This window comes from Corvus hawaiiensis, chromosome 26 (genome assembly GCF_020740725.1).
Source record: "Corvus hawaiiensis isolate bCorHaw1 chromosome 26, bCorHaw1.pri.cur, whole genome shotgun sequence".
NCBI classification, from domain to species: Eukaryota; Metazoa; Chordata; class Aves; order Passeriformes; family Corvidae; genus Corvus; species Corvus hawaiiensis.
In genome coordinates, this window is record NC_063238.1 from 29,032,854 (window position 1) to 29,059,439 (window position 26,586).

The 26,586-nt window shown below is 35.2% G+C and overlaps 1 protein-coding gene across 6 annotated transcripts in view; it reads right to left on the reverse strand.

The window, feature by feature from the left end:
• CSMD3 (CUB and Sushi multiple domains 3) overlaps positions 1-26,586 on the reverse strand; it is a 612,506-nt gene that overhangs the window by 402,949 nt on the left and 182,971 nt on the right. For all 6 annotated transcript variants that reach the window (XM_048286482.1, XM_048286481.1, XM_048286480.1 and 3 more), the window contains exon 5: positions 19,564-19,771. In XM_048286482.1, the coding sequence (XP_048142439.1) occupies positions 19,564-19,771 (208 nt within the window). The remainder of the gene's footprint in view (positions 1-19,563; positions 19,772-26,586) is intronic.

Consider the following 26,586-nt stretch of genomic DNA (forward strand, 5'->3'; position numbering starts at 1 on the left):
TCAGAGTACCCATTGTAATTTCATGAAAGCATGGGGGTGGAGCGTTCAAACTGCAATTGTGAGCAAAAGTACCTGTTCTGAAGTAAGCAAATGTTGAAGTAGCTGTGATATTGATGAGAAGCTTGAACAGAGAAAGATGAAAGTGATGAAGACCCTTGCTCCCAGGGGAGGAGGAGGACCTCTGTTTCTGGAGCTGAAGATGCTCCCGGAGATAGGTGAAGAGAACCTTTGTTTCTGAGCAGCTCAACCTTAAAATGGTACCCCAGTAGCTCAAGATTGGACCCTTGAAAACAGTTGTGGGGAAAGCTGTGAATCGAGGGAAGGGACTTTCACATGCGAGCAGAGAACCAACCCGTGCGGCTGTCTCGCTGTGACATTGAAGCCACGAGAGAACTGTTTCTTGTGGAGATGCCTCCATAGCATGAGCAAGAGAGACTCCTCTCCCTAAGTGAACTGAAAAAGATTATTATAGAGGTGGCATACTGACTGAAAAAATCTCTAGGGTTGTTTTTTTACATTGTCAGTGGGAGAAGGGAGAAAGGTGGTGGTAGGAGAGGTGTTCTGCAGGTTTAGTCTGACTTTTTTCTTCTTTCTTTTAGGTCTGTTAATAAACTTCTTTATATTCTTTTAAGTTTTGTGCCTGCTTTGCTTTCTCCTAATTCGTATCTCACAGAAGGAAAATAAGTAAGTAATGGATATTTTGAACCAAACCACTACACTTACCAATACTTCTTTGGGTAACAGTCAAGCTGAATAACTGGGACCATTACCTGTGAGAGGCTTATATAGTTTACCTCTCTTAAAATGTTGCCATATTCAGTTTCTGAACCAGCTGTTTTCTTTTCAATTCTATATAACAAATTGTTATACCTACAAGTATTGCCTGAATAGAGGAAGGAAGCTTGTTCTTGAGCCCTTCTGGTAAGTGTTATTAAATGAACCAAACTAAAAACTTAAAAATATTACACTTGCACTACAATTTCATGTTCTGTGATAGTACTTGTTACACACAAAATCTTGTTGGGACGCAAAAGAATAGCCCCATGTCAAAATTATTATGAGTCAAATTAATGCTTTAACAGACTAACAGTCTAAATAGTTACAAGTCTTATACTACCAGTAAATTCTTCAATTAAAGAAATTTTTCTAATATCTATCCCTTTTCTCTAGTGTTAAGTTCAAATTTTCAGTGTCCCTCAGCATCCTGAGGTCAGCACTTCATTCTTTCCCAAATAGAAAGGAAAAAAAATTATTGTGAGTCATTCTGCCCCTCTAGTATGCTCTGGTGAGGCCTCACCCAGAATACTGCATCCAGCTCTGGAGTGCCCAGCACAAGAAGGACATAAGCCTGTTGGAGTACAGAGGGGATCCATGAAAATGATTAGAGGGATGAGGAATGGCTGAGAGAATTGGGACTTCTCAGCCTGGAGAAGGAAAGACTCCCAGGTGACTTAACTGTGGCCTTTCAGTACCTGAGGGGAGCCTACAAAAAAGTTTGAAAGGAACTTTGACAGGGGCATGTAGGACAAGGAAAATGGTGTTAAACTAAAAGAGAGTGGGTTTAGATCAGATATTAGGAAGAAATTTTTTGCTGTAAGGATGGTGAAGCGGTGGACCATGTTGCCAGAAGCTGTGGATACCCCATCCCTGGGAGTGTTCATGGACAGGCTGGATAGGGCTCCAAGTACCCTGGTCTAGAGGATGGTGTCCCTGCCCAGAGCAGAGGGGTTGGAACTAGATCATCTTTAGGGTCCTTCCAACCCACAACATTCTATAATTCTATGACCAGTATCCTGAGATTATCATGATACATCTCTCCTTCCTCAGTCTTGAATCATACTTGGGCTATCTGATGCTTCTTAAACAGAATCTTTTTTTTTCTCATTGGTTCCCAGCCTTCTCAAGACCCAATTAACACAGAGGCCCAATGTGTATTGCACAGCAACTGCTTAGGGTTGTCAAACCTTTGGTATACATGATAGTCATATAGTCATTTGACCAGTAGACAAAGACAAGATAAAAACAGCTCAGGTCAAGACACTTCAGAAGAGTCCTAAGAGAATCCAGCTGTCAGATCAATACGTGGTGATACAAGGCCTGCGGCCACTTCCCAGTAATCAGGCAAAAGTCATATTTACTGACTTATCCGTTGCTATCAGTATGGGCAGATTCACACTAAAGAAACTTGGAGGCACTAGAAATAGGGAGCAAAGAGTACTTCTCCATGAAGCTATATCTCATTTAACTTCTTTCCCTAATCCTTAGTGTTTCATGTAACTAGTTAAAATGAAAACCTCATATAGGTATGCAGTAGTCAAACTGGTAAAAGACTCTAATTGTATTTTCTGTACTGCATGAAAGGAAATTGGCATGCAGCTCTGGATGGTGATAAAGTTTAAAATATAAGTCAAATTACTCCCACACTGCAGCAAAATTAAGAACCCCATGGGTCTTATAAGAAAAAGTACTTTTAGAATCTGAGTTTTCCTGAGTATCTGCCACTGTAGTTACTCATATTCAGATATTAAATCAAAATGCAAATACATCTTAAAAGAGTTGTTCCTTATTAGAATAAAAATTCTAAATGCTGTCATTTTAAGTCTGAGTCAGTTATGCTATTTCATCTTTTAAGAGTGATAATAAGACAGTCCTGAAATGCCTTTAAAGAACAACTCATCAATACAAAGTAAGAGGATAAACATTAAACAGTTCAATTCAAACTACAGGTGATCTTTTTCTGAGACTTCACTTCTTCTTGTTTCTTCCCTTTGAAAATGTATCAAGGTAGATACTGAAATCTGCCAAAAAAGGCTCATTTTACTGCATAATTTAAATATAATTGTAGTCAAGGAATCCACGCAGATTGCTCACAGAGCCATTCACCTTACTTTCCACCTTATATGGAAGGTGGATTAATATTTTGCTCAGTTATATATTGTGCAAGAACTTTCTTCTATATTCCCAACATTGTGCCTCCTTCTAATTCTACTGTATTTATAACATTAGACATTTAATTGTTTTAATTGATTGCATTTATCTGTAGTGATTTTTCCCCCTTCTTCAATATATCTGTAAGATAATAAATTTCTTACTCACTGATTTTATACAACTTTCATTTCGAAGTATTTGACAAATACCAAGAAACTGTACCATCTTTTATATAATAAAAATAATCATTTAAAAAAATTCCAACACATAGACAATATTTTGTTCTCAACCACAAAAATCTAAGAAAAAATCAGAAACTTCCTGGGCTGTAAGGGCACCTTCTTGACCCTGACTAGCCCTACCTGGGGACTCTGTTATGCCTCTGCCTTGGACCCAGGAACCCCATTCCAGCTCAGCCTAAGACTGCTCCAGTTCTGTTCTTGGTCGTCTTTGTTTGACTGGGCTCCTGGAGGGATCTGGGGCCTGGTTTATCACTTACCACATTGAAGGCTATCAATTGACTTTTAAGTCCCTGGCTGTGACACCTGTGTTCAGCTGCTGGAGGACTGCATACCACAGGTGAGTGAATAGGAAATGTGGCCCCTTGGCTCCCAGTTGTTCCCACCTTGCCCCTGTTAAACCTAGACAGAAATAGACTTCAAATATCCCAATTAAACTGGTCTAGTCATTAAAACTGCTTTCTATAACAATTGATCTCCTTTAAACAACATTATGAATTTATTGTTGTTCTGTGTACTTGATCATACTTCTCTTTACTGTAGTTGTAACATTCATATCCAAATGTTCTCTGACTGCATTTAGGGAAACCTTTCTAACATTTTTTGTTTGGAGAATTTTTAAGATGTTATGATAAAATTAAATGTGGATATTGTACAACCATCACTTTTACTTCACAGACATGTAAGGAATAAAATGCTTTTAAAACAAAGGACCAAGCCTTTGAAATTATCTGAGTAATAAGGGACAGGACAGTTCACATTTAGCCCTATTAGATAAGAATTAAAAAGAGAGAAGAGAATTGGGCAAGTATTATCAGCATGCACGCACAACACCTCATTTTGAGAGAAATTACTTTTACGCTTTACAAGATTTTAGACTCTAATTCCTAGTTTGATGGTTCCTAATAAAAAAACTCCAAAGTAAACAATTAAGAACACATGATCTGTTTCTATTTATATGACTAGGTGAGATTTAAAAGTCTAAATTTTTTCCCCTTGCGGACCTTGTCAAAGGAGGCTCTTGTAACAGAAACTGTGAAACTTGGAGGAATGCACTGGGGTTTAGTAGCAAGGTTTTGGTAGGTGGAGTGGCTACAGAGGTGGCTTCTGTGAGAAGCTGCTAGGAGCTTGCCCTATGTCCAACAGCACATATGCCAGTTGGCTGCAAGATGGATCCACTGCAGGCTGAGGACAAGCCCACCAGTGGCAGTGGTAACACCTCTGGGATAAAGTATTTAGAAGACGGAAAGACTGCTGCACAATCGCAGCTGGAAGAGAGGAGTGAGAATATGTGAGCAAAACAGCTCTGCAGACACCAAGGCACTGAAGAGAGAGCTGGTGCCTTGGGTGTTGGAGAAATTTCTCCTGCAGCTTGTGGTGAAGACAATGGTGAGGGAAGCTGTTCTCAGAAAAGTAGTGTAAAAACACTGAAGATCTCTTTCTCTAACCTGACAAAGACATGAAAATACCAGCAGCTGAAGTCAACAATAAAGACATACAAAGTGCATTTTTTCCTCTATTTTTGCAACAATGGTAACTATCAGAGCAGATTTAAAAAAAAAAAAAAAATAAAGGAGAAGAAGAGTTGGGTATTTTATCACTTAGGACTTTTAAGAGAGACAGGTTGTTGTTTTTTTGTTTGTTTTTTTATTAAATTAGCACAGAAAAGCAAATGAAATGCACAAGCCTCTCTTTTACAGGAGGGGGCACTAGATTATCCACTAGTTCTTTCTGGCACTAAATCCTGTATCTATGAAACACATATTGAATTTTAAAAATTAGAAGAGTTACTTTTCTCATCCAAAAACAATGCCTTTGTTACTGACCCCCAAGACTAGTGACTAAAGTTCTCTCTTTTGTTCTTTACTCAGAATCAATGACCTCTTCTGTTCTGTGTATATTCTGTAGATTACTGGCATGGCTAGGCAATCAAGAGCAACACCTCTGAGATATTCAAGTTAGCACCAAGCATCTCATTAAATCTGAGTTCTGAACGTCACACATCTGCTTTACAGTTTGAACCACTGGAGAGCATGCAATGTGGACATCAGATACCGAATGAATGAGCCCCACAGTCCTTCCCCTTTGTGCCACATAGCTAACTTGCTGGAGTTAAAACACTCCTGTGTTTCAAACTGAAAAAACATTCAGACATACTCATGCACTCAAAAGCACGAATGATTGCACTGAGCAAGGTTTCCTATTGTTGCAACTTTGCTGCTTCCAATTCTAGACCTAGGCTGAACTCAACCCTGTAGATAAACATGAACTAATGTGTGTGTAAAGAGAGTCTGGGCCAAACTCTACTGACTGACAAGAGATCATGTTGTAAAGGATTCTACAGTTTGCTGACTCAATATATTGATTATTGAGTTTACATATGCTAGGATATCCAGAAAAAGCAAGGACATAGTCTTTCAGTGTGTTTAATATATTTTAGAAAAAGAAATATTATACAAAGAATTTTAAAAAGCAACATTTGTGTCAAATCTTATGGAAAATGAGACCTGGAATTTTTGTTTCTTAATTTGAAGCATAAGTAAGTATAAGTGTAAAAATTATTTATGTCAATTCTTAATACACAGGTGTGTGTAAAATCACAATTAATATAATTTATTTTTTTCTAAAAGTAAATGCTGCTCTCAGAGATGAGAATATGCTTTGGGATACTGCATGGATCTAACTGCTAGCCACCTGCTGTTTCCAGTAAATCAGCCAGTGAGCAAGCCATGACACAGCATTTTCACCTCTCCATGATTTGACACCATGTGTCCGAAATGAATATTTTTTATTTAACTTTTCCAAAAAAGACATCACACTCTCCATTAATAGAGGCTGTACCGAAGATTTAAAGAGCAATAAATGTCTAAAACTATGATACAACAAGAAATTATGAAATAAAAAGAATGTGTAAGATTCTCCACAATACTATAAAATCCCATAGTCTACTTTTAATTGTGGATAATTAATATTATTAAAAAACGAAAGGTGATTGATAATTCAAAATACTTCAAATTGATTTTGGTATATCAATCTGGGTTACTTGAAAAACACCTTGGATTCAAAAGTCTTCAATTTAAAGCTGAAAGAGACAAAAACCATTTTAAATAAATGTTTGTGCCTTAGAATGTAAAAGCAATCTTTTCCTTGTCATATAAGCAAATGTAATTTGTTCTTAATCTTCATGCCTTTGCCTCTCCCTCTGCCACCAAAAATGAAAAAAGTAGACCTGCTTAATAATGCTGGCTTTTATATGCAACATAAAATATTTATTATCATATTTATTTTTAGTAAAATTAATGGAATTACTTAATATATTGACTAACAATATGAAAGCTCTGCTAGAGAACAAAGTTTAGAAAATATACCAATATTCTGTGGTTTTAGGATAAAATATCTTATACTCAAGGAAATTCTGGTGCTCTAGTTGAACAGCTAGCTCCTTATGCAGATTTCCCAGACTGGAGCAGATTTTAAGTAAGCGTTCCTTGGAATAATGATTTTTATTTACTTTACCATATAAATAAAGTACTACTGCAAAAACTGAAGTTGCCAAAAGAAACCTTTGTTCATGACATTTGACTGGAAAGTGATATATTTTAAATTATGCATTAAAAAGACAAAAATAGCAGTTTTAAAATACCTTGTATCAGAATCTATTATCTATTAAATTCTTGTATGATGCTTTTACTGATTAGTGGTAATGAGATAATGTTATCTGAGCACTCTGAATGACTTTCCTGAAAAATCTCAGTTGAAAAGTTTGCAAATACTCAAATCTAGTAACTGATAAAATGTAATAGGTCACTAATTCACATGCTACACATTAAGACTGACCTTTAAAGTATTAACTTATAAGAATCTAATTATTAGAAAGATAACCAGACATGGGCAGGTGAAAGCAAGCTTAGGCTCCACAGCTGTGCCAGTATTCTTTAGTCCCAACCCTTAATACCCATCCTAGCATGACACACTGAACAAATGTTGGGCCTACTGAGCTACAATGCCAGCTGATGATTTAAGATGGTTTCAAATGGTTTTTTGATTTATTTTATCAAGATATACTAGGAAATACCTGATTAGGAAACACGAAAAGACTTGTGTTAACTGTTAATGCAGTTTTAAAGGCTATATAAATATAAAATATCATTTACATTTGTAAATGAACATCAATGCACATTTTTTTCAGCTCATTAAGAATTCAACCCTTTCCAGCATCTTTATTAACCCTATCTGCAACTTATGAAGGTTGTGTGCCTGCATAAATGCAGGGCATATACTATAACAACAACTTACTTTTGCAAACATAAAAGCATGTGCACACAAGGACACATTGTTCAATAATTTTTCTTATGAATATTTATTTGTTTTGTGTTTTCTTGATGTATTTAATCAGAATTAGTCCTCTGACTGGGTACTTATTCCTTATTTGATTTTACTCCTATGCCTTATTTAGTCTACAGCTTTTTATACTTCTCTGAAGTAAATTTCACATGTTCAAGTTAATTTTGATTTATCAGCATTATTTTGAAGTATATTGCTGTCCTTTAAAAAGCCTGTAACCCTCCGCAGTTCAGTTCCATTAATGATATTTGTGCATAATTCTTCTTCCACTATCCAAGATATTGAAAAAATATTTATCATTACTGGGCCCAGACCTAATCCATTTTAGACGCAACACAACCTGACTTAGAGTAACCAGTAACTATTCTTTGTGTGCCTTTTCCCAATTAAGTACACCACATATTTAGAGGCAACAACAAGTCTTTTTTCTGCTAGTTTGTAATAAAAAAATGGGTTACTAAAAGAATTCTATTTTTTCATTGAATAATTTGTCATCATTTAGTCCATTATTTTTCCAGGGTTCAGAGCTAACTGTCTCTATTACAACTTCCTAGGTGTCCCTGTCCTTTGCTCTCTGTTATTTTCTTTTCAGTGAGGAACCAATTTTTCTTGTTTTCTCTTTACTTGTAATGTAGTTACAAGGTCTCTCCATCATTTTCTTTTATATCCTTTGGTAATTGTAATTCAGCAACTGTGATAGCCTTTCTTACTGTATTCTCAAGTCTTCTTAGTATTTAAGCTTTTATTCATTAGTCATGTGGTTCTTTTCTCACCTTTTGAAAAATTTCTTTCTGCTCTGTGTATCTTTATGACTGCACCAGGAGTTTTAAAGGTCTCTTATTATGATTTATATCTTTCTTTGGAAATAGGATAGCCTGTTATTATGTATTTGATACATTCACTTCCACTTAGAGCCAGATCTCCTGTGGATTATGTTAACCCCTTCTCTTTTGAAGTTGTTTTGGTAGGTCTTGTAATGTCTGATGTCCTTTTCCTTAGTATTGATGTCTATTTACCCATAAACAATAATAAAATTCCCTTGAAATTGCCTTAATCCTGCATATTTTTAGACAAATACTTTTTTTTGCATAAAAAAGAAACAAAAATCTTATTTCTAAAAACTTAAGTGTACCTATAAAATGCCATTCTGCTCTTTCAATTGATTTCCAGATAAATTAAATCCTTCTTTTTATGAAATAGTCTTTTATATGTATCTATTTTCCAATCTTTCAGAATGCAAAGAACACCTTGCTCTTCTACTTAAACATTCATTGGTGGCAGAACTAGTCTTTTCCTTTTCTTTTCAATTCAGATATATATTAAAATATAATACCAAAGATATGTTGTATCATTTTTATTTTTGCTTATCTCAATGCCAACAAATATATATACCTGTTTAAATAGTACCTTCCTTTCTGTCTATTTGATTTAGTATCAAAAACCCCCCTATTATTTAGCTGGCTGAACGTTATTCTCCCCAGCTGCATCCTACTCTGAACTCTGATTCAGGTTTAGTTGCAGACTTCAGTTCACAGTGTTTGTTCCTAGATCTTTTTTTTAATGGAAAACACATATGTACATTCTCTTGAATGACCCAGTTGGTTGTATCAAATGGTTTTCAATCTGAGGACCACAACAAATACTTCTGCCATGAATTCTAAGCCGCTAAAGTTTAAATCTATGTCCCATGTTTCCAGGTGAAGCCAAAGGAAAATCAGAGGCCAGTAATACAGGATATGTTGCAAAGTAATCTGGACTCCACTGTGTAAACTGAACTAGGCTATTGAAACCACCAGGTTCATCTTTTACCCTTTTCCTGCATCAGTAGCAAGCTTTGCAGAAACTAAGAGGAAAAGTTATATTAAATAGATCAGGCTTTTATTTAATTCAATTTGCATCACTTTTAAACAGCAACACATACTTGAAATTGCAATACAATGTGCTGCTCTCCTTCACAGTTTTGGGACCATGTGTCCAAAATCACCAAAACCAAATGGCAACATTTCTGTAACACTCCAGTTTATGCCTATATATGTCTGGTGCACAGACTACAGTAATAAAAATTATTTCCAGCACATCTAGCGAAGCTATAGCTTCATTGTTAGTGAAATTTTCAGTATAAATTTAGCTTTCATCTACCTATTTTAAATCCATTAACAATTGGTGGAAGGTCTTGCTAGTAGATTCATTTGTAATTCAAAGCTAAATGAAAAAATAATACTCTCAGGACTGTTAGCCTTTGCTTCTGTCATAATCATCTCTCATTTCTCTCCCACAGGAGCTGAACTCTGCTTTAAATTGCATTCAACACTGTAGCACTTCCTTAATTCCACCTTATTACACAAATCCCCTTTTATAATTAACTCTCTGGAAAACATGCTCCTCAAAAATAACCAAAACACAAACAAGCAAAGATGCATGCATCTTGGGATTGAATCTCAGATTCTACAGGTTATACAGGATTGGAAAGTTTTGTTAAAAAGTTGGAAATTTCAGTTCAGAATTGGTTTTATTATTTTTCTTGAAAGACATAGTGTCAATTACTAAACAGAAAATAAACCTTATTCAAACAGTCCTTCACCTTACACTTAACTTCCTTTAGGACATTCAGGACAGTCCATTCTTGCTCAGAAAATAGAGATGATGGTTAAAGTTTGTCCTCTGACATAATAAATAATGGGGAGAAGAATTTCTGCAGCAGTGCAATATATCCACATGAAAGATGTCAAAACCCGTGTTATACGTTTCAGGAAGAAAGAGTATGTACTGCGCAGTAGGTAATTTTTCTGCAGTTTCAAAGACACAAGTCTGGATATCAAAAAGGCTGATGGAGAGATGTGAAGCTGCCACCAACTTACTTGTGGACTCTTACATAAATATCCAAAAAGTCTACTTAGCAAAGAAAGAGGAATGGAGTTCACTTAATCAAGATGTATCTTCATAATAAGCTTTTTAGTACAGGATAGAAAAGTAGTTGGCTACAAAAAAGCCTCACAAAACAACCAAATAAAACTGCCATTAAAAGTATGGTTTACATATTATCATTCATTGTGATTAAACATTAGAAAATGTCAGGTGAAATCACCTAATCATAGAATCATCAAGGTTGGAAGAGAACTTTAAGATGATCAAGTCCAACCATCAACCCAGCACTACCACTCTAATCCCCAAACCACGAAATAATATCACCCAGTGCCAGATCCAGACACCTCTTAAACAGCGACAGGGATGGTGGTTCCACCACCTCCCTGGGCAATCTATTCCAAAGCATGACCACCCTAACAGTGAAATTTTGCATGATCTACTATATGCAGCACAAATAAACATACAGTAAATGTACATAACTAGTTTATTTTCATTTCTTATTGACTGTTGTGGGTTGTCACTGGTCACCTGCAAACTGGATGGTACATAATAATAAAAAATTGTTCTGACACTGGTTTGACGTTGTGTTGGTCCTTAATATAATGGAACTGCATTAGCATGTTCAAAGGATGTTTAATTGTTTGTTTTAGTCACTGATTCATTTCACAAGTGAATTTGCACCCTAAGTATCCTAATGTGATACTCACAGGCAAAACAGATGGACAATCACAAAAAGAAGCATGAGTTTGTGAAGTTCTGATTAGCTTGTAGGGCCCATATAAATAATATTTTATCTTGTCAGAATTTATTAATAAATGCAAAGGATTTCATTCATGTATTCAAAATATTATACTTTTTGCTGTTTTAGCCTGAGACATAAAAGATGGAATTATGAATGCACATATTTTTCCCAATGTACAAAACAAACTAAAATTTTAAATTTAGAATCTAGAAATGAGAGTGATTTGGGATTATCTCTTCAGGGATCACTGTTCTCCCACAACATGCCACTTACTTTGCTGAATGAAGTAAACATGGCAAGGACTCAGAACATATGAAAAGAAAATGTGAAGTTTTAATTACTCTAGGATGACAAATGAAGCAATTGTATGTTTTCTGGTTTAGTTATTCTTTGGGGTTTGGGTTGGTTGTGGTGTTTTTTCCTTGCCTTGTCTTGAGCTTTATGCTATTCTAATACACTTTCCCCCACCATACAGCTCAGGCAGCATAAAACTCACTTGTAAGTTCAGTCACTGATGTTTCAGTTGGGACAAGAGTAATCAGTCTCCTTCACTACTCCAACAATTGCCATCCTGAGACTATAGCAAATGACCACATCAAAACAATGCAGTATTCTGCTGGAGTAAGCACACTGAAAGTGCTCCCTGTTAAATCATCAAGCCATCTTCCTACTTCTATTTTTTTCCCCGAAACTGCTGTAAGAGACTTCTGGTTTTCTTTGTTACTTTTGTTACTTTTTATTACACTTTTTAAGTATTCATTAGAAAATCCCCCAGGTCTACACTATTATTTACCTGGTTTCTTCAAAGCAGAGTTACAAATAAGCCACACTGGAAGCACTCTGGGTTGTTTCATCAAAGGAGGATTAAAGAGACCCATGGAAGCGCAAAAACAGTAGTCAGTAAATCTTTGTCTAAGAGGGATGGTGGGAAAACCAGAGTACAGTTCTTGCATATCAAGATTCAAGAGAACTGTTTTTCAATTTGTTTCGGAATGTTGATAAGACTTTGTGAAATAATATAATCCTATCTCTGTAGAGAATATACATAAAAAGCCCATCCAATGTATAACTGCTTATTTGATAACTGCTGGTGAATATCCGTTTGACTCCAGATGAGAATAGCTTTATGCATATTAAGAAGTACTATCAGAATAATGAAAACATGCAACTTCAGAAAAGGCTTACAAATGTTTCCTTTTGCAATACTCCTGAGCATAGGAAAAGTAAGAAATTAAGAGCAGCTTCAGAAAGGTTTCCTCAAAAGAAGTTCATTTAACCACCTTTTGCTACAGCAACAATGAAATGCTGTCTTCCTGACATTGACTACACCAATCAAAATAAAATATTTCATACCATCATAAGAATGCATTAAATTAAGGATACAGCATAAAAAATATAAAGGAAATCAAATAACTCTGTGAAGCCTCTGCACATACTGTAAGAAGGGAAAAAAAGTAGATCTGTGCATGGGTACTGTTATTCAACATACAAGTACCTGAGAAGACAACAGATCAGGCTTTATTTTGACAATAAAGTTGTTCTATTCCTTGAAGAAACAATATGCCACTCCCTATGTACCTTGCTGTTCTCTTCAACTCTTGTGTTTCCTGCTCACTAAGAGGGAAAAAAAAGCTTGGTTTTCACTTGTATCACTTCCTGGTGCAGTTCCTTTGTGACTGGGTAAATGCCTGAGCCAACACAAGATAGGGGATGAGTCAAAAATAGAAGTGGGAACATATTTTTTTTCAGAAGCAGCATCACAGTGGTCATATAAAGTGTTCATTTGTACCACAATGAGCCAAGGGGATTTTGTGCCTGCATCTGACTCCCTGCCTGATGCAAGTATACACTGGAGTTTAACAGATAGTTTTCTCACTGAGGCTTAACTCCATTATATAGTTATAAATCACACGTGCCAGATAAGCTTTAGCATTTAGTATTCTAGAGAAAGACAGGACGAATCATATCTCTGGTCATGTACATATCCCTGGAAGATGAATGGGACAACTGGAGCCTGAGGAAGGAAAATCTTCAACTCATGAGCTAGGATTGGCTGTATCAGCCAACCTGCTCAGGAGAAAGGTCATACCACTGCTTATCCATAAAGAAGAAAGAGAGCTCAGGAGATGTTTGTACCTCAAACAGATATTTGGTAATAATAAATTCTTGTGTGTTGATTCTGACTGAAAGCAATGATTTCTAAATGAGGAAAAAATGAAAAATCTTTTCCTCCCATGAGGACAGTCAGGAAATTAAGAAAGTTGTCCACATAGGTTGTCAAGACTCCATCTTTGGAGGTTCTTAAGACAGTCTGGATAAAGGCCTGAGCAACCTCGCCTCACCTGAGAGCTGAGTCTGCTTTCACTAGTAGACTGGACTAGTCAGATTCTGAGCTCCCTTCCATGCTGAACTATCCTGCTTATAAGCTTTCGTCATTCTGTCTTGTGTTTCCTTGCAACCTGGTTATGTGGACGCATACATAACATACTGAATTCTGGGATTAAACTCTGGATTTACACCATAGGTTGATTTGTATTTCCATGGATATGACAATTTCTTAAAGTCAGATTCTCCTTTTACTAAGCACTGAATCTAAATGCCACAAAGTTACTCTTATTAGAAGCATAGACTTCAAGGTCTACTGTTAAATGACAGATTTTCATCATGTAACTCATGTTTATATGTGTCTATTTTGCCTGCAAAGTTTGAGACACATTTGTCACTGCACTTTGAACTACAACATGAAAAATGACTGCAGAAAACCCCATCAAAACAGGGTACTCACTACGGAAGGGCCTTCTATTTTTTCAGAAACATACAAGAACAAATAGTACAAAATAACAGAAAAGCCTCTGCCTTTACTGTTAAACATATGATTTGATATCTGATTCCTCTCTTAGATTCAAATCCTTCTCATTTTTCAGTAAGAATTTTGAGAGTACCAGATGTAAAGCCAGTTTCAAAGTCCTTTTCAGATAATGATTGCCAGATAGAATCATGCAATAGAATGATGAGAAACATGCTGTTAACCTCCACAGTCACAGTAACAAATTCCCCATCTAACACTATCATTGTGCCTGAACCCTACACATTACAGAATGCCTTGTGCTTCTTGGAGGATTCCATTCCTCATCAAAATGCCACAGGTGAAATGCTGAATCACCAAGCAAAAAGTTAAACCCTAGAAGCAAACAGTAAAGGACAGAAATGCCTGGTTTCTATGGAAAGCTTTTGTTTCCAAGAAAGCAAAGAACTTCCTTTTTGTTCTCAGTCCTTCAAAAAAAGATAAAAATGATAACACTCAATGGATGGATTATCAAAGGCTCAAACCAGATAATATTTTTAGCATTGGTATTCCTCCTATTCCTGATTTTCTGCTCTCCCTATTCCACAGTGAAGCATTATCTCTGTTACTTTCTGTTTCCTGTTTCAGAAGGAGAGAAGGATTTAGGCCCTCCAAAACTTGGCTGCTTTTTGCAGTGATTTTTTTTTCCCCAACTAAATCCAGCAAAAAATAATTCTATCCACTATCAATAAACAAATACTTTGCTAATTACAAGAGGTTTTTATGACTGCATTTTGTTTGCCCTATTAATGGAATAATTTTTTCTACCTATTTGGCTACAACAACAACATTCTTCTGAAAGCATTTTTTCGATGATAAGCAGTATCAATTTTGCTACTATTCTTTAAATTCAGCTGTTATCAGATTACAAACTTTCTCATCTGGGGCTTTTAACATCCTTAATAAAATCATATTACTCATAACCATTACATTCCTGAGTCCTTCCTCTGAGCATTAAACACAGATTTAAAAAATTTGTATTAGTGAGAAAACAGTAATAATATCTAAAGCAGTGTCAACAGTCTTCATTACTAAAAAAGAGATTGCTACTCTTCTCGCTTTCTAATTTGAAGTAATTTTTCAAGAAAATAAATGCTGAGCCGGAGGTGGGATTTTTTTCCTCCTGTTTTAATCTCTTCTTATGAGAACCTCTGCTTCTTGCTTTGTCTGTTTTGCTTTTTTTCCTTCAACATATTATTATTTTCATTGGTATTTGTACTATTGAGGTGTGATTTTCTACCCCTGTGCTGCCACATTTATGTCAGGCAGAGGTTTTCCTCTGTAGCCTTAGATATGAGCATTATTTAACCAAGTACATTGACTGAAAATAAATCTAACTTATTCAGACACTAGATAAATAAAATAACCACCTTGTTAAAAAAGATCTGATTGAGAACCTGTTTTATTAATGCATGTATCTGTTTTAGGTTTAATTGTTGTAACAGTACATTTAATTTTTAAATGCCTTCTAAAAGCTACTTTCTGTTGTAACCAAACTGGCAATAAAAGTTACCATGTAGATATTTAACATGGATAACTGCATTTTCCTCACAAAAAAACCCAACCCCAAATAATAGCCTTTTTCATAATAGATAATGTCTGCCTGTTCAACGTCACTTTGCTTTTAATTACCACTAGTTAGTTTACTCTTCTCTAATATTTCTTCTTAATATTTCTTCTCTAATATTTCTTTCTGTTTATCATTTTGTTCTTTCATGGCACTAGTAAAATGAGACTAAGAGTCACGAAATGCTAATTAACAACAAATAGCTAAATAATGTTTGTTTGGTCAAAGGTTGGACTCCTGCTCCAGCGTGTGGCCTTCCAGGCTGCAGGCGGATCTCTGTTCCGCCATGAACCAATACGGGGACAGCTGCCTCACCACAGGCTGCAGCAAGGACTGAGGTAGAATCCTTGCTGTGGTGTCTGAAGTACATCTTCCCCCTCCTGATTCACAGACCCTGGTCTGGAGAGTTGTATCCCTCACTCCTCTTTCCAGATGCAACTGCAGTGCATTGGGTAGCTCTTTTACCCTTTCTTAAGCACATCACCCCAGCGGTGCTACCTCCATGGCTGATGGGCCAGCCTTGGCCAGCAGTGGGTCCATGTTGGAGCTGGCTGGCATTGCCTCTGCTGAACATGGGGGAAGCTTCCAGCAGCTTCTCACAGAAGCCACTCCTGTAGCCCCCTGCTACAAAAACCTTGCCACACAAACCTAATATTGTTCCCTGGTCAAATAGGCCCAAAGTGATAAAAAGTAATTAGTTACTTGGAATAAATTCTGATTTGGAAACCCAAAGAAGGACCCACATTTTTGAGTTCTTATCCTTTCTCATTTGTACTATCTGTAAGGAAGTCTTTAGCTAACAGGCTATCTTGAAAAAGATCATTATAAAAATCAAAAGTTTTAAATATCTCAGATAAAACCTCTTGAAACTGGATGGAGTTCTGCCCATCTTAGTTAAGTGAAAGACTTTTTCCAAAAATTCTAATTTCATTCTTCACAGAATATTTAAAATTAATTCAAAAGGAGTATTTTTATTGGGGAAAGAATGCACAAAATCACAGTTGCAAAGGAGAAATTAGTTTTGTTAGCCATTGTTCTCTAACAGCTTTCTATTTTAATGCAATTAAGATGATGCACAAAATATGCAGTATCAAAAAATGAAATATTTAAATATATTTCAGAAGAGAAATAAATTGCCTATGGTTTCAACATCATACATTTCATTCAGTGTATATCACTGTACATTTTATCTAGATTTATATATGAAAAAATTTGGCTAAAATCACAGACATATGGTCTAGACAATTCCTCAGTTTATTACAGAAAATTCTACATTTCCCTTACATTTTAGGAAAATATATTAGGAATTACTTTTAAATATCCAGGAATATAGTAACAGTAAGAGAGAAGTTAGGTGAATTATTTTATTTTAAAAGAAGTAATTACATCATGTTTCAAATTTGGTTTTGATAGCAGAGTTCTTAGGTGCCCTACTACTTTGTATGACCATGACAGTGGTAGGTCAAGTATTAGAACACTACACAAAGGTTTTCTCAGAAGTGCACTCTTATCCAGAGAGAACAGAGTGGAACATTTCACTAGATCTTATTTACTTTCAGCTTTTTGTTTTGTCAAAAAAAAAAAAAAAAGAGAAAATAATTTCCTCAAACTAATAATTTTCCTTCATTTTTACTTCCAAAATGTAAACAATCCTATAATTCAACTCAACCTGGCAAACATTAGAATAAACAACAAAACAAGAACCTTGAATGGCATCTACACAATTTTTCACCACTATTTAAATGAAAATGGCCTATCAAGATTTTCTTAAGAGAAAAGACTGTCGTATCTGAAATATTATAGTAACTGACTGGAAAACTGCAGAAAGTTAGCACTTCATAAAGAATTCCAAGTCTTGTCTCATGGATAATCCCAGCCTATCTACTTGATGCATAATCTGGCTCTTAATTTCACTTAGAAACAAAAAGTAGGGATATTTTGTTACACAGCAGATGTGCAGAAGAAAAGTTTGCGGGGTTTTTTTTAAATCATTAGGTGCAATAGTCATATAAAGCACCAAATGTTCTAAGAAATTATATTATAATAATACTTATTACCCAGATCAATCAATAAGTTTTTAGTAATTTTTAAAATTATGTAATTTTTTTTTTTCCAAAATGAAAAGATGAAGAACCTGGGTTTAGTTTTGGATTAGCAATAGTCTAAGGGCATAAACAGCATCACCACTCTAAATCTAATTAACAAATTGTTGTTAATTAAGCTTTCCAAATCCATTTTTCCCAACATATGGGGGATACTTTTCCATAATTGAACACATCAGTATAATTTAGGGAATATAAATGACAAGCTATAAAAAGAATATGCTCTCAGTCTGCTTCTCTACATGAACAATTATTAAATTAGCATTGTAAATTTTTATGTTTTGTAAACAGATAATGGGAATTTCCATATATAAAGTAATCTTAGTATATCATTTGAATACAGCCAAAGCCTTTTGTAGAACAAAAAATGAAATAATTGTTTCAAGCTCATGAATGAATAATGAAAAGAAAAGTCAAATGCACATTCAGCTATTCAAGTGATTCACAATGTCTGTATGTCCTTGGTGTTACCTCACTAATTATTATAAATTATTATTTAAAATTTATTTTAGCTGACAGCTAGTTCAAAAGATTTCAGTTTAAGAGCCTGAAAAAACTCAATGGCAATCAATTAATATTCTAATACAGGCAATTAACTATGTAGGTGGCAGTATGAATTAACTCAATTTATAAAACACTATTTGCTAAAGCTTAGACTTAAAGACTTTTATTACACCCTGAAGCAGTAAAAATATATTACTTATAAGCAACACTTACAGAAACCAAGACTGATGCTTTTAAAACAATATAATTATCCAATTTTGGATCTTTCCTCATTATAAAATCAAGAGCATTTTATTTGGTCTATGTTATGTTTGGAGGAGTTTTATGCTGATATGAAGAAAAGAAGACTCTACTGACTTCAATGTGTCTAGCCAACAACTTGTATCACCTGTTGTTCACATGCCTCTGTCTGTCTTACAGAACCTCCATAAAGCTTTATGAGCCAGTTAAGAGATCAAGATTTTACTGGAGACCATAACTGTGATTTATGAGTTTGTATACAACTTATTTTCTGTGAATCAACAGCATATTTAAACCAATAAAACAAACACAAGGATTTGTCATATTGACATGTTTCTTGAGTAGTGTGATGCTGTGTTACCATAAAACTACCAGACTGGAAAGCCACAGAATGTGTAATTTATTTTTCCTATTTAACTGAATTTGATCTTGAAAGAGGTTATTTACTATTTTATTTCTTGTAGTTGTTTTACAACATCTACATAATGCATCTACACTCAGATCAAGAATTGCAGAAGTCAGACTAGCAAAAATATTGTTACTACTGCTAAGTCAACAAAAAACCAAACAGTCATAAACTCTTCTAAAAGGTGCTATATTTGGAGTAAAACCAGAGCCAAAAAGTATTGTGACTACTCAGCTCAGGGTGTTTTATCTCACAGATCAAGATGGAAATTTCTAGGTAAGTGTATCACAGCACATTATTTAGAGACCATGCATACAGCTCTCTGTACAGAAAATCCTCCACAGACAGTGACCAACAGGTGGGGCCAATGCTAATTCCCCCTAGCTCTGTGCTGAATGGCCTCCATGCCATTCACTTTCTGACATCATTAAACTCTCTGAAAGCTTCACCAGTCCTTACTAGTACAACAGTCCGTTCCATTCTGTTTCTAAATATATACATTTTTAATACAGTAGTGGTTAAATGGTAAGGCACACAGACAATGAGGCAAATGAGTCTACAGTGCCCTTCATCTTGATGCTACATGTTTGGAATATTTTAAAAACCATTTTACAGCTGCAATTGGAATATCAACATTATGTCATAGTCACAATTATTATTGTGAGGGGTGTTTTTCAGCAAGACTATATATTCACAAAAAGAAAAGTAACAAAAAGTTGTACTTTCACTTTTCATCATCTTTTTCTGTTTTATCACTTTAGAATTTTGATATTTGACTTACCCTATTGTAGGTGGTTCAGAACCTTCTATTTCCAAATAATCATATTTTTCTTCCATTTGGAAATCTGTAAAGATGAGTGAGATAGTATCACCAGGCTCTGCCACAATTGTCCATGTGCAGTCTGCATTATTATGATATTCATTAGGAAAGTTAGGGCTTGAGATGATTCCACTTGATCCTCTCATAGTTCCTCCACAAGCATCTTCAGCTGTCAAAAAACCCAAAAAAATTAAAATCACCCCTTAAAAAATGTACACTTTCTTGCTGAGAATAGGAATTTATGACTGTTTAGGTGAACAATTGCTTAAGACTTTTTAACATGTTTGACTTGGAATGCTGCTCCAAAATTAAGGTGTTAAAAAAATAATTGCTTCAAATTTCAGTTATTTAAAGATTATTATACTTGTGCCAGCACATATTTTTATAATCTACTGTTTATTAATAATTATATACATGGATTAGAATTGTTTCCCTCACTTTACAATAGCATGCAAAAATGACACTATTTCCTCTTTTGCTTTAACCAAAAATGTTTTCATAAATCAAGTTGAGTTCAATCCCTATCATATACAGTCTGACACATAATGTGCAGCAGTCACATTATACTGAGAAAAGAAGCATGAGAATCTTACCCATTATATGCCAATTGTATTATTTTATTTTAGTAAGCATCTAGTGATTAGCTTTATTCTTGAAAAATCATTTTCTCATTTTCAAGCAGCTGATCAGTTTTCAAACCAAAGCCATTCATGAGTGATTTCTTAATGTCAGATGCAAGATGCTATCACAATTAAGATTAATAAGTTTTCATAGATCAAATATTTACAATTTTACCATAGGAATACATTTTTCATGTCATATGAATAACTGTGAAATTATTTGAGCAATTATCACAATGATTTTTTTTTTTTATGGTGACTCTGAAACCAAAAATACTCTATTTTTTAGCATGTGATCTTATGCTGTATAAACCAGGCAAACATTAGATATTCACAAAATCAGTTCTAAAATAACTTATTCTATGATGAAAAAATTCTAAAATGGCTGATGTTATGGATCTTCTTTATTAATAGTGTATATATGCCTAATAACTCTAAAATTATTTTTGAGGATCTTAAAATTATTTCTGTGAGCTAATAAAATTGATTGGAAATCTAGTGCTTTTTTTTCAAAAATGGAAATACCTTTCAAATAACTTGAATGGAAATACCATATTGCATTACTTATTCAGTTTATTATCCAAATGTTTGAAGCATATTTGAAAAGCAATTCTTGTTTCTGCTCAGTTAGAGTGCTAACATGAATAAAACTTGCCCCAGAGTCTGAAAACCCAGTCAATACTGATGAAAAATTAATGATAAGGATGGGAAAAAAAACCCTTTAAGGAGTATAGGATCACAGAACAAAAAGTTTAAAGAATTCTGACACACATATTGGCTCACTTTTAACAGAAAAAAAAAAAAATCATGACTATAGGAAGCTGCCTAATTTCAGCAGTTTAGGAATGTAAAATTATCTCTTAAAAATTCTGCTAAATTATGCCATGCCAGATTAAAAAAAAAAACCAAACAAAAAACATATCTTAAATTTAATCTCACTCATTAGCCAGAGCACTTTGAATCCAATGAATACAATAAAACTTAGAAATCTCATCACATCACAAGTTCTGGTCCTTTATTGTGAAAGGAATTAAAAAAAAAAAGTTTTCATGCATTAAGGACATTCAGAAAAATAATTTTAAATTGCTAGTTTACAGTAGCAAATTGTCCTACTGCATTGCAGAATTCATGCTTTTCTTTTCACAAATGAATTACGGAGAAACATATCTTAGTTCCTAGAAACAAAATAAACCATTTACTAAAAATGTTGCTATAGTCTACCAAAACTTAAAAAATATTAGTGCAGCACTGTTTAAAAACACAAACAATGTCAATGAGTGTGCCCTTTATTCTGAGTCACAGCTGCTTAGAGATTTTTGCCAAAGTGTGATTTTGCTACCATCAACAAAATGGACCAAACAAATCCTCATGGCTTTTATTCTGATTCAGGTAGCAAATTTGCTACAAATACAATTAATATTATCTACATTTAAGTGTTGCAAGTATAACCAAAAGCATGCTGGATATCATCTTAGTGTATTGCATTAGAAGCAACGAGCATTAGAACAATAAATAACAGAATTACACTACTGTGTTCTTATTTTCCTCCACCTACAATATAATCTGCTTGGTTCAAGTCTTGAAATCAGATCCCCATAGGTAAAAGCTCACATCTGGGAGAAGACTGAAAAACATTATGCCCATGCAAATGTTTGATGCCTTAAGTTGAGAAGACAGAGTAAAAAAAGATTTGATCTTCAAGTAAATTGACAAACACTGTTGATAGGACTTCTACCACTAACTTCATAGTGCACAAGACCCTGACAAATAAAAGAAAATGTAGTAATTGTATCTTGAGCAACCTGATTTTAGCACCTGTATTTCTATCACAACTGGAGCAGCATAATTTCTTCGATGTCAGCTATGAAATGTTGAAAATATAATAACTGGTGTGGATACATTTAGGAAGAGTTAACAGTGGCTGATTTTCATCAACACGCAACAAGCCCAATAAGGACATGTGAACAAGGAAGAAAGAGAGGAGAGAAAACTTTGCTGTGATTTTCGTATAGATCCACAGTAATCTCTTGCCCTGCCTTTCTGTAACTTTCTGAATTACCTCCAACAAACCACCAAGGTAGGAGTCCTCAAAGACTTTTAAGTGCCTAACCCCCTTTCCCCATAGGAAAAGGCAAGTCCATTCATGGGACTGTCTTTGCTCAAGGACCATGATATACTTGGTGGCTAAAGTGGTAGGATGGGGAAACCCAATATGTGCCTCAAGGACATTTAACCTTGGGGGAAAAATAATTTGTGGTGTAAGTTTAATGTTGTAGGGAGCAAAATAGCAGGAATGACATGAAACAATGAAGAGTGAATTTTGGGAAGAGCAAGGACAGTATGGCAGTGACCTGGGTCTGGCCAGTGTTGGTGCCCAGTGATCGAGTGTGCTGCTTCTCCTGTCCTAAGCACCCATCCTGACGAATGGATCCAAAATCATGGTCTATTTTTGGACATCTGGAGGGGTGGATGAAGTCCTTGAAACAGTAAAATGATATCTGTTTGTGAAAGCATGGGACATAGTAGTTAATGAGAATATATTTATCTGTTTGTTGGTTATCAAGAGGGTTTAAGGAAGCAGTTTCAGTTGTATGTGTATGTGCTGCATCACTGCAATCAAAATGCAGTAGCTAAACAGTGGTTAAGCACCTAAATGACTTGAAAGAATTGGGTGCATCCCCATCCTTTTAGTTTCCAGTTATCAAATATGAGAAAAAAACATTCACAGGAATTGTAAGAAGACAATGCTTCAGTTAAGACTTGATAGAATCTGACATTGTTCAATTACAAATACATAGCTAATACTGATATTTTTTTAAAACCTACTTTTAAAAGTCATACTCCATACTTTCAAATTAAATTGATTTGGTCATCTACAGGGAAATTTTATCCAATAACAATCTTGCAAATGTGATATGAAGGCATAAATGCAAAAAATACACTTACTGCCAAGATGTCATTTTCCTAACATATTTCTCTGATCTTAACCATATGCTGAAAGGGGAAGACTTTTCAAAGCGATATGCAAGAGGGGACTTGGCATAAAAAAGCTTTTCAAGGTATTATGAATTCAAATTAAGATCTCTGTTTGAATATGCATAAGGGCTCTTGTGCAGAGGGAGTATCACTGATATTATGATGAATGATGATTATGAAAGTAATGTTTGGGGGTTTGTTTTTTTTTTTCTTTTTGTGGGTATAGATTGTTTCTATTTATGTTCAGAGATACAGACAGCTTTTCTCTCTCTCTTTTTTTTTTCCTTTTACAATCTTATGACTAAATACCCATTAAAAAAAATAATGTGAAATGTGTACATGTGTACAATCTGGTGAAATCTGATTTCACAACATTTTATCTTTTATTTTCTTCCTGGTTTGCTGTTCACTGTTCATTTATTATAATAAATTTTGAAAATATATTTATCTAGTTTTTTCCATTTAATTTTCTGCTTATTCTTGTAGGTTTCAGTGATATTCACAATAATGTTACATAAATATTGAACTGTAAATTTCATTAGAATAGGTGATCAAAGACAGGCAGTATCATCAGTGATTTATAGGACATGCAAATTCATAGATTTCATTGAGAGTTCAATGAGATTGCTTGGTAGATCAATCTTTAATCTGGTACACAATGTACCACATCATCTTATCTATCAAGATATTAATAGTGAACTAAACAGTTAAATTTTCTGCACATTCTATATTGCTTTCATAAAAACACCCCAGGTTCAATTTAATTTCTTATTCTGTTTCTTCATTGTCTGTGCTACGGACAAGCAGCAGAATAGAAACTATACAGGCTAAAGTGAAAAGCACCTTAAAAAGTTAAACTCAGTTTTATAATCTGTGGTATTATAGTCTGATTATGAAGCTCACAAATGAGCACAGTAATAGATTCCATATGCGCAAAAATATCTTTAGGAAGCTCCATAGGCAATGCCACCTCCCCCTGCTTCCTCCTTTGCACAAACATTTAGTCCTTTTGTTCCCTGCCCACCTTTCTTGAAGAGTCTGTATATGTCTATCACAGGACTCCAGCAGTGCCAACTGTTTTGCTATGGCTCTGTGATTTTAAAAATGTTGTTGATCTTTGACTGCATGTGAAGTTGCAATTCTTGGGCTTCCCATGCCACATTTGTTTGTGTACAGACACTTGAGAGCTGGTTTTGGTCACCCCACTTCACCAAAAAGAGCGCAAGGAAATCCCTCATCACTCTGTTCTGTGTGTACTCTGCCTGATCCTCTGCTCCTCAATAAACATGCAAGCTTTGGTAACCAACCACAAAAACCCAGTTTAAAGACCTTCTCATTAGGAGAGCAAGATCTTGTCCCGCTAAATAAAAACTAGCTCTTCAATTTAGTCTCAATAATATAATGTTCAGAGTCAGAGAATCAAATAATGCATCTATACAGTATAGACAACAGTGTTTGTAGTATAATTCATAGTATATTTATTTTATATAATATTCTGATACATTCTAAAAACTCCAAATATAATGTAAGACAGGTATATAAAGATATAATATCTGAGAAACATTTATATGTTGACTTTTTCTACAAATCTTCAGGAATAAAAAAATTGTAGCCTTTCCTCATAATTTATTCACAAGAATAACTTTAAAGATTTCAGAAATTGAAATATAAAGATTGCAAAATATCCATCAACTGAAAATCTTTCAGGATAGCTTTGCAGAAGATTTTTCATCTTTGACTTACATAAAGTTCATCCAGCTTTTGAGTAGAGGGAGATAAAAGAGTTCTTGAGGACAAATGGAAGTCTTATCTTCTATATTGATTTGTAAAACTCACAGATTTTAAATACCAAATAAACCCAGTGATGACTATAAATTGACATGATTCACATCCTCAAATCTCCCACTTTTCACTTTTGTGCTCAGTATACCAGTAAAATTTATACAGATTTGACAGCCAGCAAAAAATAATAAAAATAAACCAATCAAATAATGCATCTGTAGCTAAAGAGGTGAGGAGCTTAAATGGTGCTTGAGCTTAAGTTAAACGGAATAAATTGCCTTCCCACCTGCCACCTTTGAGACAGAACCACAAAAATTACCTATGCCAGGGGAAAACACTACAATACCCGCACAGCCTGTGCTTGCCTGGAGCCTTGTACTGGGCAGCCTGGGGTAACACCTGAGGGAGGCGGCCGCGCACTGCCCGGGCCGGGCACAGCCTCACCTGCGCCGCGGCTGGGCCGCGCTGAGGCACAGCGGGGCCGGGCGGGCACGGAGGGCAGCACGGCAGGCACAGCGGGGCCGGGCGGGCACGGAGGGCAGCGCCGGAGGACAAGATTAAGTGAGGACACAGCGAAGGATGAAGGACAAACGGAGCCGTGGGCGCTGTCCCCTCGCCGCCGGTCGCTGGCCGGCTGAAGGCGAGGTGCGGCAGGAGCGCGGGGAAGGGACGGATCGAACCCAGGTGAAGGCAGAGGAAATCTCTGTTCTCTACGGGTTTTAAGATTCTGTCTTCTTTTTCTTTTCGCAAATCCTGAATCAGTAACTAAATGTTTATGTTACCTGGCAATAAATTAAAATTCAGTGATATCCTCAGAGCTGCCCCTTTTTTTCCCAAGGAGAAGTCCTGTTGTGGGTGTGATTTAGGCGAGTTGGGCTCTCCTTCACTGATAGGAAAAGAAACTGTTTTCTAGTAAACAGTGCACAGAAGTCTCATTTATTGTTCTTTATTCTATAAAGAAGGAAGGAAACATTTAAACACAAGTAAAATCTTGGCACATAAAGCCAATACTTTGCCTTTTTTACAAAAAAAATCCAAAGGATGTAGCCTCCTGAACTCTTACCTATATGTTTAGTTAAAAATGTACATAGATGAGGGTTTTTTATTATTTTCTCTTTTAGTAGACCAGGACTTGAAATTGATGGATTAACTCACAAGATTTTTTTAACAAAAATAACCAGTCTGTATATCAGTCAACCATTCCTTCACTGCTGTCTTCCAACAAAAGAATAAATTACTGCTTTTTCTCACATAAAAATGAACTTTGGGAAGGGATTAGTGCTTTTATTGCTTACAAACCAAGGTAATTTAAATTAAAATATTTGGACAGGCCTTGTATGAATATGAGCACAACAGAAGAATTACAAACATTTCTTGATGATCAAACTGTTTCCTGTTACTTTGTGATACAATAAAGCTTAGAAGTTCTGCAGCATTAAGATATTAATTCAGATTTCATGGTTCCCAAGCCTGATATTTACTGTTTGAGTTGCTGAAGGGCAGAAGGCATAAGAGTAAATTCATTAGAAATGGAATACAGAGGAAAACACAATTACTTAAATTCATTGCTTCAACAAAGAAAAGGAAAAAAAATACCTAGAATAGA